This window comes from Mycteria americana, chromosome 1 (genome assembly GCF_035582795.1).
Source record: "Mycteria americana isolate JAX WOST 10 ecotype Jacksonville Zoo and Gardens chromosome 1, USCA_MyAme_1.0, whole genome shotgun sequence".
Classification (NCBI taxonomy): Eukaryota; Metazoa; Chordata; class Aves; order Ciconiiformes; family Ciconiidae; genus Mycteria; species Mycteria americana.
In genome coordinates this window covers 16,133,176-16,157,377 of record NC_134365.1, presented here as the reverse complement: position 1 = coordinate 16,157,377, position 24,202 = coordinate 16,133,176, and the positions used below count along the sequence as shown (strand labels likewise).

Below are 24,202 nucleotides of genomic sequence, written 5' to 3'. Positions count from 1 at the left end.
CGTGAACATGTCCTAAATCCTGTATCAGAGCTTTTCTTGTAATTCGGTATCTACAACAGTTCTGACTTTCAGGCACGCTAACATAGTTGTGCGAGAAAATAAGCAAAAAAAAAAAAGTGAACTATTACACTTTAAATAGAAACGGTTCCATATTTAGAGTTCTCCGCAAGCTGTGTGTCCCATGAAACATGCTGCTGGTGGCCACTAGAGGGAACGCTGGTTTTATTGTTTCCCACAGGTCTACAAGGGTAAGGCAATTGAAAAGAAAAAAAATTAAATCACACACACCGAAATCATACTTAGCATCAAAACACACTCGGTATGCAGATGTCATTGGCACATAGGTTTAAGATTTGGCTTTTCCAAGAAGTAATAGTTTGCCTGTTAGTAGTCATTGCCATCTGTAGGCACTATTTGAAGAGAGACATTACTTTCAAAAACATGCGCTATCTTCTGCAGTGTGAATTAGAAATTAATACTTTTTATACGTAAATGTGCAAGTTTAGCTTAAAAAAAATACAGAGAATAGAAAAACCAATCCCATGGAATTTAACTAAAAATTTTCTGTGCTTAATCACATAACAAAACAACTCTTTACAGATCTTTTTCCCAGTTTAAAAACACAAGAGTTATTTGAACAAATGCCTCCAGGAAAAATCTGAAAATTGATGTTGAGATTCAACTATTAAGCGACTAGACAGCTTATTATATATCAGCTGTCTAACCCTACCTCCCACAAGCTCAGATTTTTCCTATGTTTAGAATTCGGGCTTTTCCTAAGTAACTGATATATCTTTATGTAAGAAAGCTTTCATGCCGTCCTCTCTGAAATAAATTTTTTAATAAATTGAAAACTGGTAAACAAGGAATCATCTTTTTTACACCACTCCACAATAAAATTAACTTTAAAGCTGTGTCCCTTCCTCCCCTTCCCCTTTTCTTTTTTGATTTTCCTTATACACCTAAACAGCCTTTAGGCTCTTTAGAGACACACCCAAGTTTCTTGGGTTTTTAATGAATTTTACTGCAGACCCTGCATTTCCAGACTGAGGCTTAGCAGAAGACCTGTGTATGCAGATGTCTCCATTCTGCAAATAGGCTACTCTGCTTGTGGTACAGCCACTTGCAAGGTAAAAATCACAGTTTACTCTTCTGAAAGCTCCGTCTGCTGCAACGTGGAAGGTGGAGAGTGCAGAGGCCGGATCAAGCAGCTACAGAAGATACAAAATCCTGTCTCAAGCCCCATCAGATTCTTCAGAAAAACACTGTTGGCCTAAAGGTTCATACCTTGTTACGGAGCACACTTCCACCCTGCTATGTGCTTTTTCTACCCAAAAGGAAGAGCATTTTTCCCAAAATAAATGTTAACTCTATTTGCCGTGAAGGTTCACAGTTCTCTACAAAAACTTATGCATGAGTGTTAGGTGTGAAGCCCAGTCCTCTGAGATCCACTGGCCCAGACTCCAGATACAGGTCTAGACAAATAAATACCACTGCTGAATTAGAGCCTCGATATCACACTTACCATCTATGACATACCCAGAAAGCACAAAAATATGAATCCTACCTAGGACTGAGATTAAAATCTTGTGAAGATGAGTGTCTGATTATTTTTAGAATCTCAAAACAGACACATAACAGCTTTCTTATTTTCAAATCTACCTTTTCTCCTTTCCATATGGTAAACTAACATTTACTCAGTGAGGATGTAAGAGAAAATTAGTAAAAGGACAGGTAGTCCATGAGGTAGATGGCAGCAGGACACATAAAACTGTGTCAGAGCTTACTTAGTAATCCCCTTGGTTGAAGTCAAATACGTTATCTTCTAAATTTCACAATTAAGATTATGTCAATGCCATACTCCTTGCTCTGTATGCCTAGTCTCTAATTAAATCATTACTGCACCCACACACACCCTGCCTTGCCTTACTCCGTGCCCAAAATGAATGGGTGTTCAGAGAATGAATCAATACTGTGTAACACGGACATTGTTGGTAGCTTTTCTGATTCAGTTGCTTCTGCTGTTGTAAGAGAGGTAGAAAATAAGGTGGGGGATTGGGAAGTGTTAGTTGTGAGTTCTTGTCACATTATGGATGGCTACCAAGAAGGACAAAATAAGCAGGAGAGAACACACAAACACAAAATAGATACAGATAAATTCACATCCTAGCTATTTACCGCTTCAAATTGCCAGCCACAAAGTTAAGAAACCACAAGGTGGATTTTAAAAATGCATAATATTACAGTCAAAGTCATATTAGTAAAATAGATATTACATATTGGGTTTGCGCCTATCTCTACTTTTAATCTCTCCTGTGCAAAGCCAATGTCCCATCCTGCCCTTACGACACAGCTGCTACTGCTGACTCTCTGAAATACAGCATATCATTACTTCAGTTCTGTTGCAGGAGCTTTCACATCCACATGTAGACATCCACCCTCAGTAATTAACTGAATATTCCCCAGACATCAGAGCAACCCTGCTCACCAGAGCTCCCACTTTTACCCAGTGTGGCAGCCTCTATTCTGCAGCCATTCTGCCAGACCCTCTCACATCAGTTTTCTCCTTTCATGATGGCTTCTGTATCTCCTAAAGCTCTTCCTACTCTTTCCCTCTTCTCACAGCCTTTTGTGGCTAGCTGCAATGGTGGCTGGCTCTCCACCTTCCTAATGACAGCTCTAGGCATGCCCACCCCCACATTTCACCTCTTTAATCTCCTCACAGAGGGTGCCATTGGGAGCGCAGAGCAGAGGGACAGAGGACTTGTTGCTCCCAGGAAAGATCTTTTTTCTGCTCCTCACCTCTAACTTCTTTTGTGAGATGAAGGAGTGCCCAACTGAATTGAGTGCTAGAAGGAAAACTTCACTTGCCTCCTGCAGTGGTTCAAGTTGGGGAGGAACAGAACAAATAACAGGCCAGAGAGGTGTTTTTTTTTAATTCCAAGACAGGTCAGGAACAAATGAGAAATTTATTACATGTCATCCAGTTTTAGCTAAACTTTTATCACCTACAAAGATAGAGCAAGACAAAAATGATAATAGTATCAGGAAAAAAGACAGACCTGACATATCAAGAAACAATCCAGAAGAGTGATAATAAGCAAATCCTCTATCCCAGCTCAAAGCTTGCAGAAAAACAAGTCAAAGAGACTACAGATGATCTGCAAGTTCCCTCTATGCTAGTTGGTAAATTAAAATGCCAGGGAGTGTTTCTGGGCACTGGAATACAATCATCTGTACTCTAAATTTTTTTAGAATAGCCCTGGCATAGTTTTTGCGTAGGCCAATAGCAAATAATTTTTGGATATGGTTTGGGAGCTACCATAGGCCAAGGACTAGTCTCAGTTGGCCATCTGTGTATGGCCACACCACACGGAAAGCTGGAAAATAGCTTATAAGGCAGCTTATAAATGAGCCCACACAAATACTGGAAAATACTATGAATGTCGGCCATTCAATGCCTCTGTACTAGTCTCAGGCACATAAAATTTCCTACGATGGATGTAACTATACAGATGCAGCCAAAAACTAAAGGGACGGTGAAGCTAAGGTTGCTTGAGATAGCCACACCACCTGACGAGGACAAAGCAACAAAGAGAAAAAGAAGATATAGTTTGGTGATAGTTGGATGGCTTTTTCCAAATAAGACATTTATCAGAACTGAGTTTCCAACATCTTCAGAGATGTCAAGGAGCAGGTCCCAGAGGCTTGCTCAGCCGCCAGGGAATTAGTTCTCCACAGAGACACGTGCACAGAGCGTTACCCTTTCACAAAACTTCATAGGTGCTCAGCTGAAATAATTCAATACCTTCAAAGAAGAAAGGACAAAGTATTCATACCATGCCATGATACTATTTTTAGGCCATCCTAATTTAATTTACCTCAATAAGAAAAGGTTGAGTCAGCAGATACTGTCACAGTGGCCTAGTATAACCTAGTGTCAGAGTTTTTCACATGATTTTGACTGGGCACAATTTCTTTTATGTAATAGTCTGGCCTTTGTCTCTTCCTTGTTCCTCCATACACCTCTACCAGTTCTAAGGAAGAAACACAACCCTACCCATGGTATTCACACAGCCGTGGCAACACCATTACCACACTCCAGCTCAGCTTGATTTGCCATTGTAGAAGGGACAGGGATGGGACCAAGGGGATGATGAAGGGAGAGTCACTGCCCAGTCAACCAGACCACTGCGTCCCAGCACGGACCCAGCCAGTCACTCCACTTGCCTTACATCCCCCTACTGCCACTGGCTCTTCACCTGGCTATCAGAATAAAAATAATTCAGAAGAAAAGAGAGAAATGGAGTGAAGGAAGAGACAATGGTAAAATGTAATTTTCTTCAGGCTTTTCATATCCTACAAAGATTATTCAGCTCCCCTTCAGTCCACAAAGTGAGCGTGTCCAGCCTGTTAAGCATCTTTCTGAGCCAAAAAGTAGATGAAGAACTTGGAAACAGTCTTGGTATATATCTGAAGGAAATCCAACTCTCAGAATGATTTGAAAATGATCCTAGATTTTGTAAGACAGTCAACAGCACAGATCTGTACATACTCAGCATACAAAGAGGCAATTCCTCCCAGAGAAAACTGCAGTAATACTTATTTGAGGACTGCAGACACAGGAAAGTATCTTAGAAACTCCAGGAAAATACACACCTATAACCATCGCATGTATGAATGGACAAAAAAGGCTTTGAACTAACATAACTTTAGCAAGAGTATGTAAGAATGTCCATGCTGTGGCAAAATGACTTTCAGCAAAGCACTTCGTTCAGCAAAAGCTATCACATGCGGCAAACATCTGAAAAAAGAAGACTAGGAATCTGATGTGCCAGGTCTGTGAAGGATGATCAGCAGATATTGATTTTGCACATCTTGACATTGAAAAACAATGCTGCTTCCATGGCAAAGTGTGTCAAACTACAAAATGACACAAATCATGATGCAACTGATCCCAGAGTCATCTTATAGAAAGCTTAAAGCACCAAACATTTCAAACAAAACAAAACAAAAACACCAAAACCAAACCCACCATTCCAGCAAGGACCAGAATAGTCTTTACTGAATACAAAAGACAACATGAGGAAAGAAGATGGGAGTGACAGTGGTTTAGGTTGTAGATGGTTTCACAATGCTCTTCACAGCTTTGCCCCAAGACTTCCACAATCTGTCACTTCTGGACCTCAAACAGGAGATCCAGAAGGGAATTATTTCAGAAGTATTTATTCCAGATGAAATTGAAGGAAATCTCATGAAGCACAAACAAATGACATTTAAAAACCGACAGCATCAGCACTAGGACCAAGGAAGCTTGCTTTCCTCAGGGTTTGTGTCTTGTGATCAACTGAGGGCTGCAGTTGATTGTTTTTTCCCATGGTTAAGACATTTGTAAACATTTGCTGCCATGTGGATTCTCTTTTGCTTAGTAACATGTGAGCCCATGAATGCCATTCTCATACAGGATTTCTCTCAGGCTTTTCTCTCCTCACCCAGTGGGGCATATTTTCAACAAACTCATTGGAGCGGGTTTTTTTTTCCCCCCTCTTTAGAACTTAGTCATCTGTAAAATTCGCTTAAATCATCTGCAGAATTATAAATCACTGGTGAGATTGGGGAAAGAGGAGAGAAACAAACTAACACGTACGTGCCAAGTAACTGCCAAAGTCCCATTGCTTTAGCGACTTGACTAAAAACAAGGACGATAAAAATCTTTAATAACAGAAGCATCAGGTAATCTAAGTATGGACACGGACAGTTTCATAAGGTAAACATGACATAGTATTGTTTAAAATTATTAGAACTATCTACCCTTTTTTTAAAAATGAGTCACTAAAATCACAGAATCACAGAATCATATAGGTTGGAAAAGACCTTTAAGATCAAAATCAGTCATTAAAAATCAGTGACTTGGTATGATTTCCTTCTTGGGATGAATACTTGCCACATTTATGACATGAAGACTGGCATGCTTGAAGTATACATATGAATAGATTCAGGAGAAAGCCCAGGTGTTGGTTAAACCCCCCTGAATTCACCAACAAAGACAATTCCAGAAATCATCCAGTCCCCAAGAGCAACACAATAAAACTGCTGCAACATGAAGCTGTACTTCGGGACTCAGAAAATCCAAAGTCTCTGATTATCTTAAATTTGTCACTCCACAGCTTTTTCCCAGCTAAAAACTACAATCAAATCATCAAATACAAAGTAGCTATGACAATTACCACACCAACATGTCATCTATTCTGAGTAGACAGAGCATCCGCATAACATCATTTATGAAAATCAACATGAAAGTGTTAAGAATTATGAATGTTTTAATAAATGAATATAAACAGGTTACTTGTAACTTTATGATAATGGAATTAAAACACAACAATACCAACAAACATAGATTTTTGTATATAAAAGTGTCGTTTATTGTAAGGAAACTTTAAATATAACCAACAATATTGAAAATATCGTGACTGGCATTTATGGCCTTGATTGTAGTTTACTGCCATACAAGTAATTTCTAGCATTTTCCTTAATCACATCAAGCTAGTGCAAAATATAGGTAGCTTTTAGAGATTTAGCATACAGAATGATAAGAGTGTAGATTTTGGTTACCTGATATTTCCTTCTAGTATAACAGGCTTCTCTTTTTTCCATAAATCAAAAGTACAAAGGCAAGTTATCATATGTGCAATTATTCATACCAGGTTTCTAGGTAAAAAAAAGAAATTACATTTGTAAATTTTGCTCAGATTGTATTTTGTTAGGAATCTGACTTATAATTTATACCATACTGTATGATATAAATTATCTATTGATATCATATTATATAATCATAATTTCATATACATGTATGATTATATAAATTGTCAGAACATATCACTAACTACAGGATAATAATTACATCAACATACACAAATATATGGCATTAGAAAAGTCATTATCTAAGAAGGAAAGATGTTATAATTCAGGTGTTTGAAACAGGGCACAACCAGCCTTCCTACAGTTCTTGTAGTATCATTTTGGCAGAACTACTGCCAATTGCCATTATGTGCACTAGCTTTCCATGTACATCAGCAGATACGTCAGTAAGCAGTATTAAAATTGGACTGTACCTGAAATTTCCAGTCACAGACCCTTGTAAGCAATGAGCCCTGTGCTCCTAATTAAGATGATATTCTCTCTCCTCAGTCTCAGAAGGTATCCCATGCTATTATGGCTAAAAAGGTATTATTTTATGATGACCTACAGGTTTTTGAAAGCAGGACATCTTAGCTTTAACAATGACATACTTTCCAGACTTGTGCAAAGCTTCTGAAGTATTGATCTTTCAAATCAAAAATATTTTTGTACTTTCTGATAAGGATTTTTCAAGTACAAGCTTAGTTTAGCATGGCTTTCGGTATCAATCACTTCAGTGATTGAATCTGGTCTTTGATAGCTAAGATTAGGCTGCGAGAAGAGAGATATACGGAAATCATTTCATTTGAAATAGGTAAAAGATTTAACAGATAAAAAGGTGAGATCTAAAAAAAATTAACTAGAGAACAAGCATAGATAGAGAAGACAAAATGCATAAATATAAAAACAAGGGAGAAGGAAAACAATATAGGTTATGTATGATTAGGTAGAACATGACAACGACCTATGCCTTTGCTTTTAAAGCATTAAGGTTAATTTGTCAGCTGTCCTCACTCTAGACTGTACAGAATACATGTAACTAATAAAAAATGCAGTTTATTGCAAAAATATACAAGTCCTCTAAATTGCATAAGATATTACAATGTCGTGCTGAAACATGACATATTAAACAAAGAGGACTTTAAAACAAATTACAAAATGTTAAAAATCAGATTTGGGTCATGAGCGTTACACAAAATGCATTGTCATGCTTTATCTTACGATTAGTCTTGTGATTCACTACATCTGTGATAAATGCAACATAAAATCATGACAACTGTAATAATCAGAAAGTAATATCTACTGTATATCTTCTGTATTAATACATATAAACACTTTGTGTGCACTAATACTTTCAACATATCACATTCAAACTAACAGTCTTTCCAGAAAAGTTGTAGCCTTTCTGAAGAACAGAAGCTGGTTTAACAAGTTCATCGCATGTGGGTTTTTTGAAATCTACTCTTTAAGGAAATGCTGTGTTAAAGGACTTGATTTTCAAAGGTGCTGTGCTACTGTGGGTCTTCTTAATGCCAGATGGAACCATCAATGCTAAGCACTTTCAAAAATCAAGCCCACAATTTATTAAATTCCTGTATTATTTACTAGTATTTCCACTGTAGTAAGTCCAAAAAATACCCCCAAACCCACTCTTAACATCACAGAAAATGCTTGGCATCTATAGGAAGAGAGACAATTTCTCAGTGGACTAACCACTACTGTGCTATATTCTCATAACAGATCTTGTTGCTCCAATGTTTAGTTCATGCACTGGGATCGGCAATGTCCATGTTTGTTCCAAACAGAGCAACTAGCTGCTCTTCATAGTTTGCAATGTTTCTTTTCAGAATTTCCATACAAGGTCCCAAAAGCCTTTCAAATGCCTGCACATCCATAACTAAGATAAAAGGGGAGAGAAAGAGAAAGAATATAACGTGCTCGTCAGTTGCAGACACTAATCTTGGTGTTTATGACATTCCAATGTAAAATTTTAAATGATAACAGGACAGATACTACTGAGGCATGTACTTTGTTTGCACAGGAGAGAACCACTTACCATAGCAAAACCAAGACCAACCAACACATTGCTGTCTTGAAACTTCATAAATAAACTCAGAATTTTCTGGGTTTCTTGTTTTGAAAATATTTTCGTATTAAGATTTATGTGACCCAAGAGCTGCTGAAGAAGTGTGGAGGGGCCTGGATTCCTCCACAGAATACAGTTTTAAGACCCTTGAGATTTCAAAAAAACACATCCTTTGCTGATATTGTTGGCTGTATTTGGGGTCTAACTTAGCATATTTCCTTGCTATTTTTACTTGTTTCCACCCACAGTGGAAATTGTAATAGATACCTATTTCCCAGCAAACGTACAAGAAGTTGGAGATAGTAATTCATGTGCAATGTCAATGCATAGCCAACCAGAATATTTTCTTTACCTGATCCCATAATGTTATCTTCTATAGTTCTAGCCAATAGGCCAGGGAGGAAACTTCATACTTCAACCAGCTTCCAACCTGGTGGCCTGTAGTCTCTTGGCTCCTGAGAAAAGTTCAAGATCTCTGCTATCTGGGAGTGCCAGAGATCTTAGTGACTCACCCATACTGGGTAATGACACTCTTCCTCACCACTGCCTCTTACTATTTCCTATCTTCTTTGATCTTTATTGCCTGATCATCTCTGTGTGTTTGGAGATAAGGATTTTAAAAAATAATACCTTTATAAGTGAGAAAATTTTTGGTTACTGGCTTGGTAACCAAACTGTCATTCAAGAATGCCAAATCTGTCTTTGCCGTTTACAGTTTTCCCATAATTAGATACAAATATTTAGGAGCTAAACTATGAAAAGCAGAGCTAGACCATGAAAAGCAATGGATGCGAAGGGTTGTCTGTGAGCACAACTCCTATGGTCTTTCTTCTTCCTGTGCCTGAGGCTACAGTGTGATGGAATGATTAAGGTGAAGACAAAGAATTCATTAAAGCTTAAGTCAGAGTGATAAAACAGGACAGGATTTTTACCACAGTTATTTCTTGGATGAGAGTCAGTCTACTGAGAAAAGAAATACTTTACCTTTCTGCAGACTATTAGACATTTATCCAATAGCTATAAATGGTTTGCAGCAATACTCTGTACTGTCCTGAAACAATTTTTACTTCTATGCGATCAGAGAAATGTTGGAGAATTTGTGTTTAATACCAGTTATCAATTGCAAATAATTTTTGCAGATAAATAATGTAAATAGGAATGCACAGTAATGGATGACATACTTAAACAGTCTTCTTTGGGTAAATGTAATTAAATCTTATATTCTGGAGAAAGACAGAGTTCACAATAAAAACCACCAGATAGATTATGTACCATTTTATATTAGATATAAAATATTATTGAACAATACCTAAACATTTGACAGTGCCAAGAGCAAATGCAGAAGCGGCTCGTGGTTTGTTAGTTACAAGAGCAAGTTCTCCAAAATATTGTCCTCTTGAGCATCGAGCTATTTCAACAGCTCCATTCTCTTCTACATCTTGTTTACCCTGTGAAATATCAGGTAAAAAAAGAAAGAGAAAGGAAAAGAGAGAATGAGAGATGTGCCAAACTCAGGACTGCATAAGCAAAATTAGTAACAATGGTAGCATTACTGTTTAACATTTAGAATACATCAAGATTTTAAAAAAATAAAATTCTGTGGTTTAGGGATGTTTACCTTCCTTGTCATTATAATCCTCACTTCTCCAGATTCCACAATGAAGAAAGAATCAGCCAAGTCACCCTGCAGAAGGAAAAAATACAGTGAGTAAAGGACATGTGAAATTTCCTTTTTAGTTTCATTGTAACATTAAAATATTTGCAGTCAGTGCCTTGAAGCTCATCTTTTTGATACCTGTTGCAAAGGAAATAACTTTTAATGCGAAAACCATACTCTAGGCACATAATAATAAAAACATCTCTGCAGAACTGACAGCAAGGCCTTTTCATGAAAAGACATAGCTGACTGTGCCTTATACAAAACCCAGAAAATAACAATGTTGTGGAAGATTTTAGGATCCTTACTCCTGTTTCTCCATCTTTGTATTCCTTCCAAATTATTTCCCATACAGAGTTTCCAGTATAAAACGCCTCCAAGGGCTATCTAATATCCAATAATTATTTTGGGGCAAGACAATCTCAGTTGCCTACCCTGAAGAGTTTACTTCTGCATTCTTCTTCAAAAGATTATCATATTTTAACAACAAAACCAAGGCAAGTCTTCAGTGCTCCTTATTGGAAGCAATCATTCTTTTATATAGTCTGAATTTCTAAGTATATTAAAAATGTTGACTCCTTTATTCATACCAATAAACAGGGATGTTTTTCAAAGTACTGTAAGTGAAAAATTAGCTTCTGAAACAAAATAATCATCTCTCTTAGATGCAAGATTCATTGTTTCTGTTTCATCTGAGAAAGAAAAACACAGTTTAAAAGTATGTATTGTCTATAGATAACATGATAATTGTTGCCTCTTGGAAAAGAAAAACTAAAACTAGAAATAAACTGTACCTGAGCAATGATTTGTTCTCCATCTTTGTACACTTTGGTGCCAATCACATCAACCACTTTTAAACGCTCAGATACCTTCATTTAAAAAAAGAAAACATAAGAAATTGGTTAACATTATGATATTATATTTAGAAAGCCCTTTCATATTTCTTTTCATGACTCTTTGCACAGAATAGTGTATCTTTATTTTCCTGTTTTGATAATCATTAAAAAAAGGAAAACTGCTGAATAGTGTTCCAGAGGGTATATTATAGTCTTAACAGCTAGATGTTTTGATAGAGCTTCCATTTTTGTAAGAGTCTATATGCCCCAAGTCTTCAAAAATTATTTTCAGAAAAGCATGCATCTAAAAATATAGCTGTTAAATGAAAATATTTTGAAATTCCGTAAGTCATTGTTTAATTCTATTAGCTAATATCTAGTACAATTAAGCTTAAGAAAATGCATGTAAAGGTAAAAAAAAATAGTTTTTTAAAAAAATACAATATTAACAATAGTACTTTATCCTGAAAATTTAGAAATATCAAAAATATGGTCTTTCTCCAAAACAAAAGTATGCAAAATTTTATTGTGGAGAAAGTCTGAATTCCAAATTTAAACTCTGCAAAAGCAGAATCTTATCAGGTACCTCTGATACAGCCATTCAAATAATGCAATAGAAATCTTACTTCTAAAGATTTAAGGAATGGCAACGACTCAATAAAATTTTCATACATTCTTCTCTTTTTGGCATTATTTTTTACAATGATTCTTCGGAACGTTACCCTGTCCTGTAAACACGAAGAGAAAAAGAAAGTTTATTAACAGAAAATACGTGTGTGGTAGAAAATATTTTAGAAATGGCTGAATCTGTTCAAATTACCCAATTTTAGTCGCTCAGTGTAGCCGTCAAACTAGCTGGCTAGTCTCCGCATACAGTCAGTTGAGAAAGATTCCTCTAGAGGTCAATCAAGAGCTCCTAAAGTTAAGCTCCTGATCTGATTCACGTTGTGAAAAGCTTCCCTGCCCTTCGGCAGAGAATACATATAGAGTTTACCTTAAACAGGTTGGCTACACAATGAACACTGAGTGGGTGATTTAAGATATTTAAGAAATCCTCAATATTCAAATATTTAATTTACAAAGCTTATTCGTTATCCTGAGGTCCCATACATATTGATATGTACTCAAAGAGTTTTTAAATTATTATGCAAACAAAACCAAAATACATGGGTCTGGTCTTAGGCCACAGTCCACTTTCTGCTATTTCAGCAGAACAAGACTCACTGCTGCCCTAAACAGCCAGCTGGACATTCCTTAGTATTTGGCAATCCAAGTGAAGCAGACAGATGGAAAAACTACACGTATGTTGTCTTCTTCTCTTAACTTCATATGACTGCGTCCTGGTGACAGACAGAGGTGAAATGCTTTGCAAGCCTTCACTGCTACAGGTGGGACCTGCTGGCCAACACAACCCAATCCAATTTAAAGCCATTCTGATAGTCTCCTAAACTCTGCCATGATCCCAAAAGTCATATGGATTAAGCTGGTGAAAAAACATGCATTTTGCTTCAGCAGGAAAATGTTATCTTGGGATCAGTCATTAGATTGATATGTACATCTTGAAGAAGATGGCTATCCCAGTTTTACTCTATTGGTAAATTCTATTACTGTTGTCAAAGATCCAGATAGTATAACTGATAAATAACCTCATATTTTAATTTTACTCTGGAACCAAAGGCATTTCCTATCAAGATGTGGGAAAACATTTTATATATGTGGCTAAGTAATTGTCAAGTGGTTTGCAATTTGGGAAATTATCATTAAAATAGAATAAAAGAAAATTATTTTTTAAAAACTCAGTGTTTTCTTAAGCCTCAGGTTTGCTTCTGCAGATTCCGGAAAAAGACAGTATTGTGTTGGGAGTTTTCAGAATTTTTAAAATTAAACTTTCCAAAGTTATAATTCATTTTTTATGCTGATATAGCATACCAGTGCAATTTATATTAAATAATTAAAACAAATAGTATCTTAAAACAAGTATTTCACTTACCAAACCCCAGATGGCACCAGGAGAGGTAGCTATAATTGTAGCTGCTCTGGGTGTGTTGTACATTAAGGCCAACTCACCAAAACTTCCTCTGTTATCATAGGTCCCAACACACCTCCCAACACCATCGCATTTTACATAAATATCATATGTACCTCTGTTAATAAAATATATATATACAGTGAGTAGAATCCAGTCCTGGTCTTTGCTAAGCAGCCTCTCACTGCATTTTTTTATACCATGAATTCCAAAGATAAAGCATTTGAAATATACATTCTCTTGTTTAAATGATATTAAACACCTTGCAGAGACATCTCAATCACTTACATAAATAATAAAAGTAGTTCCTTTTTAAAGGGAAGGATAAGGTTATTATTTCTTACATTAACTCAGTTTAAAGATAGACTGGATGTACAGTGATCTATTGATCACCAGAGCTTACTAAAAATTAAGATCTAACTTAGTATCTGTTTCTTAATTTCATTTTAAACACACTAAATACAAATGTAGTAAGTCTTTGCAAAAATTGCTATGATCACTGAAATAATAATACAAGTTACTTAACATTTAAAATATTTTAAAGTAGTAATTTATAATGTAATAAATAGAACAGATGCATATATGAAAAGCAACATAAGATTATGAAATAAAGATATGTATTTATCTAATATATTGTGGATTTCTCCCCATCATTAAATTAGTAACTTTTTTTTGCTTTGGGAATGCAGTAAAATCTGGTATCTTGTAAAACATGACATGGCCATCCCCACTGATGCTGAGCCATCATTTTGTTCAGCGCTGAATATTTATATGGTACATGTTGATAAATCATGTGAATATAATGCAAAAATTTGTAGAATGATTTCATTGATAAGGGACTTAGAGGTGATTCACTGCACCTAAAAACTGCAAGGCTGACAGAATACTGTGAAGTCCCTGCAGCTTTTTGGATGAGAGATGACAAACTGTAACCTCACAAAGCTGAAAAACATTGACTCTTCAGCAAAGAATCCTCACACACTTCTACAATCTTCTGATTGAATATTTCAGTTGGAAGTGACCTACAACAACCATCTAGTCCAACTGCCTGACCACTTCAGGGCTGACCAAAAGTTAAGGAATATTATTAAGGGCATTGTCCAAATGCCTCTTAAACACTGACATGCTTGGGGCATTGACCACCTCTCTAGGAAGCCTGTTCCAGTGTTTGACCACGCTCTCGGTAAAGACATGCTTCCTAATGTCCCGTCTAAACCTCCCCTGACGCAGCTTTGAACCATTCCCACGCGTCCTATCACTGGATCCCAGGGAGAAGAGCTCAGCACCTCCCTCTCCACTTCCCCTCCTCAGGAAGCTGTAGAGAGCAATGAGATTGCCCCTCAGCCTCCTTTTCTCCAAACTAGACAAGCCCAAAGTCCCTAGCCGCTCCTCATAAGACATGCCTTCCAGCCCTTTCACCAGCTTTGTTGCCCTCCTCTGGAGGCATTCAAGGACCTTCACACCCTTCTGAAATGGTGGGGCCCAGAACTGCACACAGCACTCAAGGTGAGGCTGCACCAATGCTAAATACAGCAGCACAGTCACCTCTTCTGACGGCTGGTTATACTTACCTACACTGACCAAAAACCTTTGCATTTCTTTTAGAGTTCTAGCATAATATTGCTTTTAAACACTCTCAGAAATCACTGTGTTGGACTAAAACTAAAGGTACAAATAAGAAAAGGTGTTTTGGGACAGCCTGGCTGGAGCCTGTGCCAACAGACTAGTGAAGGATGCCAAAGTAAATGCTCTTTCTAACTCACTGGATTCAACAGTAATCAATATCTAGGATTTTACTTAGTTACCTGCTTTTTCCCTTACAGATCTCCAAATGATGAGTAATGACTTAGCTACTCGAGGTCTAATAATATTCATGTGAACAAGAAAGTCTACAGATAGTATTGAAATGCAGTAAGGTTTCAAATATTGAGCTGTAAAACTTTTGCCATTGTGTTTTGTGTTAGATCTCTTTCCATGAAAAAACAAACAAACAAACAAACCCCAAACCAAACCAAAACAAAACAAAAACCAAAACACCCAGCCTTTGGGATCCAGGGACAGGGACATACTTCCATATGAAAAAATTTGCCTCCCTTCAAAAACTGCTCTCCATAGCTCAGAGCTGTACTGGTTCACATGTGTTCTTTTTTCTTTCTCCCATGCAAACATAAGTAAGAGTTAAATAGAAGTACATAGAGAAATAGATTTTTCTCAATGGACTTTTGCATAATACTTTGTGCTATAATAAGACACAGCGATTCACCTATCAATGACGTAGAAGTTGTCACCATCATCCCCTTGATCAATGACATGTTCCCCTCCTTCAACCAGCTTTTCAAACATTGCATCTAACACCTGAGACATCTGTTCCTATTTAAAAGAACACAAAGACAAGAAGTTATCATCTGCTTTTAAAATTTTACTCTTCAAGTTAACTAACTGCCCAGCCTCCCAATATGCAGATAAAAAAAATGTTCACTGACGGAAAATATTCATGCTACAGAAATGCGTGGATCAATCAGAAAGACAGTTTTATTTAGTATTCAGTGTTAGCTGTTTCCTATTCCAGTGCTCAGAGCCCAGCTTCCCTTCTTGTCCCTGCCAATGATAACATAGATCTTGTCTGCAATATGAATTGCTCATGAACATCGAAAGATAGAATTTCACCCTTCAGAACTGCATAACATTACACAGTTAAAAGAAAAAACTGTATCCCTTACTGCAAACAATACTTACCTGGTTTTGTCTTTAGAACTATTTTAGAGAATTTAAAGTTTCAAAATGATTGTAAAGTATTCTGAAAACCTAAATTATACAATGCCTGCACAATGGTGGGATAAATGTAACCATAAAGGTCTACAGTGCTTTGGTTGAGTAAGCTGGAGTCATTGAGAAGTAGGAATATACACACGGCTATAAAACTACTTTGTTAATTTGAATGGAATATGAATGTTTAGAGAGAAATGTTAACAGACTAACAAAATGTCATCATCTGAATGATGACTGTCTAATAACAAAACCAAATCACTAATTACATAATTTGTCTTGTTTGGTGTAAATCTGCTAAAACTTAACTATTCATATCTAAAAAACCCAAACACAGCTCACTGTGGATTAACAATATGAATCCTAAAAAGATAACTTAATAATTTAATTTTATTTTCAGTTGATCCAGCAATATGCCTAAAATTCTGACAATAAACACAAAATTATCCTCGACTTTTTGAAACTTATTAAGTATGTATCATACTGGAACAAGGTTCTAGTGAAAACCATGGTAAAGAAGAGCCTGTAGATTTAGACCCCCATGCATTTTACAATGGTTCAATTCATAGCATTTCCAGCCACTGAAAGATGGCATTTGCCTTTCCAAACAAGACCAGCCTAAGCCCATCCTCTAGAGTCCTTCTGCAGCCCATGGACAGAGATAACCATACTAGATAGCTCAGAATCACAGTTAGACACTTAATTTTTAAACAGATAAAATTAGGTGGAATGAGTTCCACCCTTATTCTGTTGAATTTCTTCATTTACTCAAAGCTTTTAAAAATATCAGCAGTACTGTGTTATCCAAGCCTTTTTAAAAAATAGAAGCTAAATACAATTTTACTTCACAGAGTTCCTTGTGTGTGGGCACAAAGAACAACAGAATGGCAGCATCCATCCTCAGTACAGCTGATCATGGTAAAATACAGTAAGACATCATGCAGCCTACCTAGGCCAGCAAGGAATCATTTAACTATGTCTCTATTTAGTACCTTTTTTAGTATAGACAGGTATGTATTTGCAAAAAGAAGGATCATTTTAGTATCAGTGAATGGGTTATAGTTCATTTCAGGGAAGGAGAAAAGTGTGTGCGGGTGCCATTGGGAGAGACTGAAAATTTGGTACAGGAATTGCCTTTTAAAAACTTTCATGCTTAAATTAATAGGTAATATTACTTCAGTCTTTTCAGTTCTCCCTGTGTAAACTAAAAGGAACTCCTACAGAATCTGCAAAACTGACCGTCAGTTATCTAAAGCATTTGAAGCAGCACATTCCCTTCCCCTTGCTTTACATCTGAATTGGCAAAGTGGCTCCCCAACCAACAGCCCTTGGCTGCCATTTGAAAACAAGTAAGAACATGCAGAATGCTCCACACTTTATGGGAGGGTAGAGGGTATATGTTGTCCTCTAAATGCAAGCAATGGAAGAAAAATGTATTATATAGGCCCTGATCCTTGCAAATTAAAATACTCCCAAGACATCTTGGAAAAAAGATTAAACTAAAAAGACGGTTATTTGAGGTACTGGAGGAATAATACATATAGTTATAATCTTTATTCACTGTGCTTCATCTCAGATTTCAGGTTAAAACATTTTCAATCTCAAAATTATGAATCAAGCTCACCAAAACACAACTTTTCTGGTAGGTAAATCTATGACTTTTTTAGACAACAGAGTAGAATTCACAAATACAATTCCCTTTTAAAAATGTTGTAAACACTTGAAGTTATTTAATACATTTGAGAACTGTCTATTATCTGCTGATGTACTGCGTATGTATTTTAACTTTCTAAATAAACTGCAACTAACTTAAAGCAACTGGTTCCTTTCCCAAAGCTTTCTACGTAAAATTAAGACAGAGCAGACTGCAATAACCAAACCAGGCAGGTGTTTTTTGCTTTTACTGTGAGAATTACAAAACTTGCTTGCCTAGCTTGCTCCATGTGAATCGTCTTGATTCTCTGCCAGGCTGAGGCTCAGTTTACTGGCACCCTCCATAGTTACTTTGACAGGATAAAGATGGGTAATTTTAGAATCAAAAAGTAGATCTGTTATCATACATGGAATTAATTCTGGTATTTTGTAAAATGGCACAGTCTGAAAGCTATTCTTCCTTAAAGGATTTCTAGCTTTGAAAAATACATATAAAATGTAAACAGGAAGAGGTTTTTATATCAGTGTTTGTAAATCTGCTATGTGTAATGCCATGGCAATCTGGTAACCAATATAGTAAAGAATGATACTTCAAAAACATGATAAATTTTTTAACATAAATAACATTTATAAAGAATCTGAAGTATTAAGCATGTATGTTGTGCAATCTTTGTGACTTCTGCTAAAATTTCATTATCTTAGTACAGTTTATTCAAATATAATAAAGCATCTATTTTTCTTAAGAATAATGCACTCTACAAATATAAAGAAGCAAAACTAAAGTTTAAATTATTTGAAATTTGATTATTTATGTAATGTTTATTTACAGACTCTGATTAATACACACAATGGATTTTTTTTTCCATTCTAAACTGTGAATCATGTAAATGCTTCAGAAAAGGAACATTTTTGAGAAAATTACACAAACTGGCTTGTTGCCATGAAAGTACACTTTGATCACCATCCTTTGTGACAGAGAAAATATTTTAACTTCCTTAAAAGTGAGGAGGCTGAATGGGAAATCAGATTTTCTGAAAAGACACATTCACAATACAAACCAAATTCATCTGTCAAGATTTTCTTTTTATAAAGATGTTTTTTGTTTTTTTGAAGTGTAGTTACTGCATTTCTCTCAAAAAGTCTTTCTAACAATTGGACTTTAATGACAGAGCGTGATTTCACAAAATAACTTACTAGACAAGTGAATAAACATGCCATAGTTACAGCCATCATTACTGTCTCAGTCACCCTTGCTTTCAAGTGTGGATTTAACTGCTGGGAAGCAGGAGTGCAAAGGAGCATTAGCTTCCTTATCAGCGTCAGCCAGCATGATATATCCTCTCATATGACCCAAAGCAAAGATGATGTGGTTTTCTTCTCTCTCTTACTTAGACCAAGATGGTACCTACCCTAGTTTTATACCAACTTAAATGAACTGTGCTAGTAAAGTTCTTTTGCATATTTAAATCAGTCAGAATCAGAGTTTACAACTATGAAGTACAAACTCAACAGGACCAGGGGATGGACTCAAGCACTGACATGGTATAGTCTGTGCTGTTTTGCTCTTGGTGCAATTGTCAGCACATCTGGTACAGTTTTGGCTTGTTTATCAGGAGTTTATCCTCCTGATAAACCCTGGTCATGGCTTAGAGGAATGCTTGAGGCAGGGCTTCTTCCCAGTAAAGGTAAAACCACTTTGGTTAGTTGCTTGGTTTGGTGGGGTTAGGAAGAGAGGAAGGTGCAGGAGAGTTTAGCTGTACGTATGTCATACTGCACTGCATGGCCTCAGGGACAGAGAATGTCCTCTGATCTAGTTTGTTGTTACCAATTACTGAACTGAATAAAGGTGACAGGAATGGAAAATTTCAAAATAATCTACTGCAGTCAAACTCTGCCATTGGGCATCCTTCTTAATTTCCTGACAAACAAAATCCGTATTTCCAGTCAATCAAATGACATTTTCCCTGTAATTAAAGCCTTCAAAATACTGAACTAAGGAAACATTTAATATGAAGGGCATGTGACTATGACTGATAACTAGTAAAAAACAGTTAGCAGGTATTCTTAGCTCTTTAGTCCCAAAATGTGTAAATCAACGTCACAACCTCTCTGGGCAACCAGCATTTGACTACCCTCACAGTAAAAAAGGCTTTTCTTATACTTAAGCAGTTTTTTTTTTTTTTATTTCAGTTTGTGTGTATTGTGTCTTATCCTGTCACGGCACCACTTGAGAGCAAGTCTGGTCACCAGATTGGTGCCTCCATCTGCTGTAGAAAGGCACTCTTGTCTCTTCAGTGGACCCTTGACAGATGCTGTCAAGCTCCTGTTTATCCTGCCTGATGCTACACAGTCCTTCTCACGTCCTTCTGCAGTTCCTTCAGCTGGCAGCTCAGCGCTCTGATCACAGCACATCTTCCATAGGTGAAGCCACCATTGCCCCCCAGCCTTCAGGAGAGACACCTGCCACTCTCAGCAGCCTGAGACCAAGATGGTCACATCCTACCTCTGGATCTGGGTTGAAACCTGTAGATGTGCTATGGTTGGCTGGTCCAGCTGGCGCTGGGGAGCACTCCCTGTGGCCCATCATCACCGTCACTGCACCAACTCTAGCAGTCCCACACTGTCTTGCACACTGTTTCCAGTTCCCCTTCAAACTCCCATCTGCACAAACTACTCAACCGCAAAGTCTCTGCTAGTTTGTCCTCTTTGCTGTGCTCCTGCGAGCTCTCTCTCCTCAACAGCAGTTACGCAGATGCTCTTCATCAACATTTCACTAGGAGCCTGATGCTCTCTGACAGTCTTCATGTGCTAAGCATTCTAAACACTACACACTTGTGGCAAAAAGTAGTTGCCCCCTCTTCCCCTTTATCCCGTGGCAGCCACATGAACTTCTAGCATAGAAGCAGAACTTTAATGTCAAAAAATACCTCTGGCACTTATCATGGTGCCTATGAACAGCACAGCACCTAAGCAGAGGTTTTATGAATTACTCTGTTATGAGTTAGGAAATATTTTACTGTGCCTAAAGTGCAACTCAAATACCAGGTACCTTTATGAATCTAGGCCTGTGATAATACCCATATGCAAGTAAGGTGTGTGCAAGCCTGATGCATTGCCATTTCATATCTGAAATGCACAAAATTGTGTGCATGTTTACAATCAGTTACAAACAAAAGACATGACATGAGATTCAGAAGAACAAAGCCCCAGACAGGAATGATAACTGGTTTACCAAAGACATCCCCCTGGAACAGTGTCTGATTCCATCCTTCTTGCCAGGTCAAGTGAAAAACTGCAAATAATCACTCACAACTCTCCTAACATATACTTTGTATCACATAAAGTATTGTCCTCCAGATGCATGTTGCATTATTTGAAAATAGTATGTTAGCCTCAATTTCTTTCAAGTCAACAAAACAAACATGGCAAAATTACACCTCAGGAAAATTCCTTGAAGAAAAAACAAATCAGTTAGATAATGGACATTGAGTATAATTAAAACTGCATTTTATTTAGTTTGCCTTTCACACAGATTAAAAATCCAGTCACTTGTATGTCCTTGCAAGACAGCTTTTGATTCATTCAGGAGAGCTGGTAGACCATGACATGTCCTTCCCAAATGCCAATGGCTCTTTTAACTGCCAGACTGCCAAGTGATTTGCTACCACTGTGCCAGGTATGTGTCGTCTTAATATCAATTTATAAATTTACTGTGAGCTATTTTGTAAAGGAAAAAGAAGAAAGTTTTCCATACTAAACTCAACTACTCAAACACTGTGGCTTCCAAGAAGCATCAACGTTTAAACTGTTGATAAAAATGTTTCTTGTTTGACAAAGTGCTACCCATTCTGAATCAATGAAGGCACTGGAGATAAAACGGAAAGTAAGACACAATCGTCACTGGAAGTCATGACAATGACAAATGTAAAAAGAAACTTCCGAAAAATATCCTTCCCCACTATTTAAGAAAAGGTATTCAGGAGATAGAAGGGACAGCTACATTTCTACAATTAAAATGATGTGGCTTCTGACAGCAAACTGAGACAATCTTAATCTGGCATTTGACAGGAACTGGTAAACTCCAGCTATTAAGCTGGATGCAGTAAATCCCAAAAGTATTATTGCATGGTATGTTGGGATTATATATGCTTTGGAAATCCCCCAAAAGAAGGATGAGTGTGCTGCTGGAGTGCTCCCTGGTAGACAGAAAATCTCAGTTAATTTTCCTTTTAGATCCAAGACATCCTGCGCAATCTAAGCAGGCATGAGATTGCCTTGCACTTCATTCCAATAGTAGTAACAAGACTTGCCTATCTCGTATGACTTGTAAAAATTATAACGTTCCGAGACACAACCATAAGACTGTCATACGAACAAAGTGTTCATATGAACACAGTTCATGAACACAGTTCTTCTGTTGCCCCAGCTGAGTTCATCAACCACTTTATTCTCTACTCCTACAACCATTTTACTAAAATGAGCCCAAGTTAAAATGGCATCCTGTTGGCCACTTTATCCTCACTTTGAGCAATACGAAATATCAATGAATTAATGCTCAGCATGATATTAAGAAGGTAATGAAGCAGACAGAATATCAGAATAGGAAGGAAAAAAAAAGAGAGAGAGAAAATGTTAGCAAAACATAGGTAGGGAAACCATGGGAAGAAAAGGAGTTCTTAATCAACAAGTCAGGACCTTGGAGAGGAAGAGTAAATTACAGAATTCATGTCTACAGCTCTCTGCATTTGTTTTTCAGAACAAAACCATGTACATATACTCCCCTGGAACTCCGATATAAACATTAGCAGCACTATTGATCCAATTCAAAATGTTTAGCTCCCTTGTGTAATATCCACTTGCAAACTAATCAAAAGGTATTTATTTCTTCACTATCAAAGAATCTAATTTGTATTTCGATGTATAATCAATATTTTCAAGCAATAATAATTTTCCTTGAGAATATACCTTAACCTTCCTCCACACAGTTATATGTTAAGTCAGTATTCTGTCTCTCAAATATCACGCACAGGCCCATCAGTAAGGCTCAGTAACACTTTTCACATTTCGTAACTAGCCCTCTGAGCAAGTTGGCCAATTCTTTTAGCAGTTTGCTAAAAAAGAGCAGAAATAATTCAGAGTTGGAAATAGTTTCCAAAATTCTTAAGCCAAAGATGAAGGCACCTTACCTTGGGCAGTTCTTTTGCAGAACATCTTCAATAACTGATGATAGAATCACAGAATCGTATAGGTTGGAAAAGACTTTTAAGATCATCAAGTCCAACCATTAACCTAACACTGCCAAGTCCACCACTAAACCATGTCCCTAAGCATCACATCTACATGTCTTTTAAATACCTCCAGGGATGGTGACTCAACCACTTCCCTGGGCAGCCTGTTCCAAGGCTTGACAACCCTTTCAGTGAAGAAATTTTTCCTAATATCCAGTCTAAACCTCCCCTGGCGCAACCTGAGGCTGTTTCCTCTTGTCCTATGGCTTTTACTTGGGAGAAGAGACCGACACCCACCTCGCTACAACCTCCTTTCAGGTAGTTGTAGAGAGCGATAAGGTCTCCCCTCAGCCTCCTTTTCTCCAGGCTAAACAACCCCAGTTCCCTCAGCCACTCCTCATAAGACTTGTGCTCTAGACCCTTCACCAGTTTCGTTGCCCTTCTCTGGACACGCTCCAGCACCTCAATGTCTCTCTTGTAGTGAGGGGCCCAAAACTGAACACAGTATTCGAGGTGCGGCCTCACCAGCGCCGAGTACAGGGCACAATCACTTCACTAGTCCTGCTGGCCACACTATTTCTGATACAACGGGCAAGGTGGAGAGAATCCCTGTTTGCTAGATCTGATGTAAGTATTAATTTTATTTTACCTTAGGGAAAAAAAGAGGATTAAGTGCAGTTCTATTTGTTTGGGAACCCATTAGCTTGCAAAAAGTTTTGTGCCATCTAAGAGGGCACAGTATTAACACGTTCAGGCATTCTGGGCTCTCTCATATATGTATACACACATATATATACATGTATATACATATCTATACACACACACACACACATATATGTATGTATGTATTCCCATTAATTGCTCCAACATCTGTAGTCCTAATTCTTCACCAAAATTTTTAAGAACGTAAGAGCATTATGAGAATCTTCTGTTAGTAGCACTTTTCAAGGAATACTTTGGCCTTAAGAGTCCAGTATTCATAAAACACAGTTGCATTATGCTTTCTTTAATCTTCCTTCAAGTTAATCAATTCTAATTGATTAATCAATATTTGTGCTCTCTTATAATAATTCCCCAGGTGCATGAGTGGCAATATGCCCAGAAATTGCTCTTGCATATTTGTGAAGAATATGTATAATTTATTACCTTTTAGAAAAGGGTCAAGACCTATTTGAAATATTCTCTACAAGCATTAGCAGGGCAAAGCTCTCCAAAATAAAATTTCCCTGAAAGAGAATAGATGATCTAACACTGCTTGTGAATTTTTGCAAA

General features: G+C 37.1%; 1 protein-coding gene across 1 annotated transcript in view; it reads right to left on the bottom strand.

Annotated features, from left to right (window-relative positions):
• Positions 1-7,762: 7,762 nt before the first annotated feature.
• The window catches only part of PRKAR2B (protein kinase cAMP-dependent type II regulatory subunit beta), a 92,670-nt gene continuing 76,230 nt past the window's right edge, over positions 7,763-24,202 (bottom strand). The window contains exons 5-11 of the mRNA XM_075491526.1: positions 15,547-15,653; positions 13,248-13,401; positions 11,884-11,985; positions 11,216-11,290; positions 10,383-10,448; positions 10,074-10,212; positions 7,763-8,575 (exon numbers count right to left, since the gene is read on the bottom strand). Coding sequence (XP_075347641.1) covers positions 8,442-8,575; positions 10,074-10,212; positions 10,383-10,448; positions 11,216-11,290; positions 11,884-11,985; positions 13,248-13,401; positions 15,547-15,653 — 777 coding nt within the window. The 3' untranslated portion in view covers positions 7,763-8,441. The remainder of the gene's footprint in view (positions 8,576-10,073; positions 10,213-10,382; positions 10,449-11,215; positions 11,291-11,883; positions 11,986-13,247; positions 13,402-15,546; positions 15,654-24,202) is intronic.